Genomic DNA, 5,535 nt, shown 5'->3' with positions numbered 1-5,535 from the left:
AACAGCAGCTAAAAGCTAACATTTTCACAATAGCTATAAGCAAAAGCCGGCAACAAAGTAGACAAAATTACCAAAATAGGACGTAAATGCTAAAACCAAGCTTTTTAGTGTTCAACGGTAGCTAAAAGCTAAAATTAAGAGAACAGTAGCTACAAGCTAAAAATGAAGTATGCCGAAGAAAATTTCAAACAGCGCCGTTTTTCAAGAATTTGAAGAATCTGTGATTTTTCTACAATAAAAATGTAAATAAAAATAATTCAACTTTCAGTGAATATTTGCTGAATTAGGTTTAAACAAGCACAAATTAGTACAAAAGTTACAAAATTAGCTTTAAAAAAAAATGCTGAAATTAGCTAAGAAATTGCTGAAAAGTAGCCTAAGTAGCTTAACCTACCAGAAGGAAGTGGAAAGAACTGAAATGACCTAAAAGAAATGTGGAATTAGCTTAAAAAGCTAAAATTAGCATCAAAAGAGCTAACTAGTAGATGAAAGAGCAGAATAATCTGAAACTTGCAGATATAAAGCTGAAAGGATCATAACAAGCTGAAATTAGCATAAAGAAATTAATTAGGCTGAAAGTAGCAGAAATTCACATGAAAAACTTGAATTTATCTAAAAAGAGCTGAAATTAGTTTAAAAAATGCTAAAAAGCTAGCTAAAAGTTAGAACAAGCTTAAATTAGCAGAAGAAAGCAGAAAGAACATGTTTGCCCAGTTATGCTGAAGGAAACAGAAACGAGCACAAAAAAGTGGAAATTATCTGAAAAAAAGCTGAAATTAGCAACAAAAAAAAAACCAGCTGAAAAGTAACGAAAAATCAGAAAAAAAGCTTAAATTACCAGAAGGAAGTGGAGAGAGCACATTTAGCTTAATTAGGCTGAAAAAAGTTGATATTATTGTAAATGTGTGGAATTAGCTGAAAAGCTCAAATTAGCATACAAACAGCTAAATAGTAGCTGAAATAGTAGAAAATGTTGAAACTTACAGAAAGAAGCTGAAAGAAGCATAAGAAGCTGAAATTAGCAGAAAAAAGTTAGAGAAGCACAAAAATGTTGTAGTTAGCAGAAAGAATACGAAAGGATGAAAAAACAGCTTAAATTAGCTGAAAGTAGCTGAATTTTTTTTTTATTTGCACAAGGAAGCTGAAAGAAGCTGAACCAGAACAAAATGTGAAAGAAGCAGTAAAAGATTTTAAACACATCCAAAGATATGAAGGATGTAAAAAGAGCTCAATTCATTTTCTATGAGACAAAAAGGGCCAGAAAAGGGCTAAATATTTCAAAAAGCCAAAGTTGTGCCTATATAAAGTCATAGCAGGATTGTCCTGAAAGAGCTGAACGTTTTGATATACGATTTCTTGAAATGGCACAAAAATTGTGGAATGAGAAAGATGCTGAAAAGTGGATCACAATAGTGTGAATGCTTCACAAACATTCACACAACTACAGCTGTATTCAGTCTATTATAGGTACTTTAGAGTTGTAAAAGAGCTACAGAGTCACTTCTGTGACACATTTCTTCCTCTTGTGAAGAGTCTGAAACAAATCAAAGACATAATCAGCACCAATCTCTTCTGCTGACATTTACCTGAAGATGATGTTGCTATGAGAGGCAATCTTCTTTCCACCGTAGACCGTGCCGGCCCAGTCAGCCCGTGGCCTGATCCCAAACATGGCGTTACACTCATCAGAGAAAGCCTGGAAGTTCCACTCCTCGGGTTCAAACATGTCCTGCACCCCATCTGTGCACATGGGCATCACCATTTCTGTGCAGGCCTGGAGATGAGAGATTAGACACGTCGTCGCTCACCTCTGACACCTGTGGAAATGGATAAAACAACGTAACGGGACGGAGCCGCGCCGCGCACCTGGTACATCCAGCCGAGTTCACCGAGGCTGCTGGTCGCTGTCTGAGACGTGTTGAGGCAGGGGGAGCTTCCTGTGTAGTTATAATAGACCTTTGCTGCTTGGGAGACACCGTGCAGCAGGTGCTGGTCAGACACGGTGGAATCAAAGGCGAGACTCTTGCACACCACCTTGAAAACACATGAGAAAAACAAAAGCGATTGATTTGACGCGTTTGGATTTTCATTAAAAGCTTTACGCAAGCGAAAACCTCCAACATCCTCTTCCCTGGAATCAACGTTCTGTACAAAACTCCCGAACGCTTTCTTGCGGCCTGTAAATTGCCTTTCCACAAAAACAAAACAAAAGTGGCGGCGCCTGATTTGCATTTGAAATTCCCTGGAATGAACTTGAATTTATTGCTGTAACCTTGGCAGAGGAGGGGGGGGGGAAGCCATCTATTTATTTAAATCCAGCAAAGCCAAATCAATTCAAATTTAAAGGCTTAGCTCTGCTGTTCTGTCTGACTTGTTGATTTGTCAGAATTATTAGCGTGAATGATAAATATTTGCATTTCGGCTCTTGTTTGATTTTACTGCGTGTTGTTATGGTTGCCGCAGCAGAGCTGCCCGACGCTGTGGTTCTGAAGCTTTTGTGAAGCAGAAAAACTGGGCTCTTTTGGGGGGTGGGGGGGGGGAAGCTGGAGGGGATCAACACTAGAGTGGAGTTTGTTACTAAGGCTTTTGTTTATGTGCAGGGGAGGAGTTGGTGGTCGATGGCCGAGGAGGACCAGAGACACGTCCAACTAAAGATTTATACTGTGAAAAAACTCCACCGCAACAGCTCCAAAGCATCTTCTCCTTACTTTTCAGATAGGATTAGTCTTATACATTCATCTCTGCCAACAGATTTCCCTCCTCTAAGCCCTCAATACCCCGTTCTCACACTCACTCAGATAATCACATTAGCTTTGTCATTAAAAAAGCTCCTTTTTGCTCCCACTGCCTAAACTGCTTAAACCACCCATAAGGGTTGAATACATTAAAGGCAGGGAACCAAAAAAAAAAACCAACTCATTGTGACCATTTATGACTGTTTTATTTCACATGATGAAACATGATGCTGCTGAATCTATTCATTGGTTTTGTAATAAATAATGAAAAAGTATCACAATAGAGGAAGAATGAGATTTCTGAAGGGACCCCTAACAGAGTCCAGGATCAGTAGCTGAGCCCGGGATTGAAATATGTGTGAGGCAAAAATATACAACCGAGTCAATCAGCCTGAAAACAGCCGGTGCTGAGATCAACTCATTCATACAAAATAAAATACATTATTTTTTTGTGGCGTTTATTACATTGCTGAAGTTTTAACTTTTATGCGATTTATTTTTTTCTTCCTGTTTCAGTTTTCTATCCAACAGTCCCATTCAATCTGAAGTGGTTACCGTACTTGCCGCCGTATAAGTCGCATCTATTATGCGTCACCACTGACCACCCGGAAACGTGGGCCGGTGTTGTGCCAAAAATCGATTGGCTGCCAAATGGCGGCTGCGGGAGCGTGCACGGGAGGACTTTAACAATATTTTAAGATTAACACTTAAAAACAATTATTTGTTCGCTCGAAATTATAGCAAAGATGCGTCTCAGTTGAACTTTTCCGTAATAAATGCACTTTATTGGTCAAATCAGACGCATTTCAAAAATTGATTTGCAGCTTCTGGAGCGTGCAGAGGGACGACTCGCTGTGCATTTCTTCAAAATTTAACAAGAGAACCACCTAAAAACAATTATTTGTTTGCTTGATATCATAGTAAAGGTGTGACTCAGTTGAACTTTTCCTTAATAAATGAACTTTAATGGTCAAATCGGCTGCATTTCACCTGGGCGGCGCAGCGAAATGCAGCTGATTTGACGTTTGCTCCAGGAGTTCCGGAGCAAGATGAAGGAGGCTCCGTATGGCAAGCCAAGTGTCTCATTAATAGCCACTTTTACCTATTAATGAGACACTTGGCTTGCCATATTGCTCAAGGGCCCTCTAGTGGCTGAAAATGGTAATGTTCAATATTTTCCATGTCAAAATGAATGAAATCATCAGATCTCAGCCAAATATTGGGTTATAAATATGGGGAAAAAACGTACATTAGTCGCTTCGGTGTATAAGTCGCAGCACGTGCAAATTTATGCAAAAAGGTGTGACTTATATGGCAAAAAATACGATACATTTTATTTGATGGCCTCATGAGCAGTGCGTTCTCTTTCTGTGGTGAAATGTCCAACAGGAACATCTCAAAAACCTGAATGAGCGTACAAAAGAAAAGACCCTGAGAAAGGAGAAGAACGGCGCCAACTTGTTGCTGCTCATCTCAAAAGAGAATACTTTGCATGAAAAAGAAACCAACTTCTTATGTAACAGCTGCTGTAAATAAAAGTTTGAAAAGTCACATCACGTATAAAAATCTGTCTCACTTTAAGATAAACAAAGAAAGTTGCATTCAAGTATGAACATTTGAGACTTGGCTTAAACCGAGTACACACGAGTGATTCTTAGTGGTTGTACCTGGATCGGCCAGCGAGGCAGCGGCTGGAGGAAACTGGCTTCATATGGGTAGTCCACCATGGCCAGGTTCACCCAGGTCTCCTGGAGCCAGCTCTTGAAGCTGATGACATCATTCTTGTTTTTAAGAGGGGAGCATAAACTGAACTCTTCTGACAGCCACTGAAGACCAGAAGCTTGTCGGAAACAATGAAAAATGTTCAGTTTCATTAGAATTTAAATTACAATGTGCATGTTAGCTGGCTTATTCATATAGACTTTTGTTTCAGCTCAATCCAGAACAATGTGCTGTGACTTTCACTGTTTGTGGCATTTATAATTCACAAAATATTTAACGTTTAAAAACTCCCCAAGATTACAGTAATATTTGGTCAAAGTTTATGGACGTTTTTAACAACCATGGCTGAGAATGTTAACTCTGCCCATGAACCATATGTTTGGTTTAGCAGAGAGCGCTGGACGAGGCTGCAGGGGTGCAGCTGTCGCTTCAAGGACGCCTCCGAGTCTGTGAGCTTGGCTGAACTGATAAGAATATAAAAACAAGCTGCACACGCTGCTCGTGGCAGATTCTTGTGACTGGTCTTCATGCGTGTACTTCCTGTGTAACCTGTCCTGAAAATCTGACCTTGCAAGAAAATACTAATTAAAAATATTCACCTGCTGTCGAGTGCGGCTCCTTTTGGGTAAGTAAGATAAAGAGAGAATATTTTTCCCACACTTTATTTAGTTTTCTTATGCCCCTTGTGGTTTTTAAACTACACACTTTATTTAGTTTTCTTATGCCCCTTGTGGTTTTTAAACTACACACTTTATTTGCTACTTTTCGCATGCAGATGCTGTTTTCCTGTTTTTAGATTTTAGCCAGTGTTTTCACTAATTTGAGCTTTTATTTATTAGCTGCAGTTTTGCTGATTTTCACTTTGCACTACTGCTTTGCTAATTTTACAGCATCTATGGTTTTGTAAATCTTAACCACTGCTACAGTTTAGCTTTTAGCTGCAGTTTTGCTAGTTTTAGTTCTACTTGTTTAGCGTTCACTGCACTTTAGATGTTTTTTTACTTACAGAATGTAAACTAGAACTTGAATGTTATTCTCTTAGGAAGTTAAATGTAAAGAAAATGTGAAACATAATAAA

General features: G+C 39.0%; 1 protein-coding gene across 1 annotated transcript in view; it reads right to left on the bottom strand.

The window, feature by feature from the left end:
• LOC119410726 (prolylcarboxypeptidase (angiotensinase C)) overlaps positions 1-5,535 on the bottom strand; it is a 150,098-nt gene that overhangs the window by 820 nt on the left and 143,743 nt on the right. Inside the window, exons 6-8 of the mRNA XM_037677625.1 lie at positions 4,403-4,575; positions 1,867-2,034; positions 1,587-1,774 (exon numbers count right to left, since the gene is read on the bottom strand). Coding sequence (XP_037533553.1) covers positions 1,587-1,774; positions 1,867-2,034; positions 4,403-4,575 — 529 coding nt within the window. The remainder of the gene's footprint in view (positions 1-1,586; positions 1,775-1,866; positions 2,035-4,402; positions 4,576-5,535) is intronic.

This window comes from Nematolebias whitei, chromosome 6 (genome assembly GCF_014905685.2).
Source record: "Nematolebias whitei isolate Nwh7 chromosome 6, NemWhi1, whole genome shotgun sequence".
NCBI classification, from domain to species: Eukaryota; Metazoa; Chordata; class Actinopteri; order Cyprinodontiformes; family Rivulidae; genus Nematolebias; species Nematolebias whitei.
Note: the sequence above shows the minus strand (reverse complement) of the source record. Positions and strands in the feature narration are given on the sequence as shown.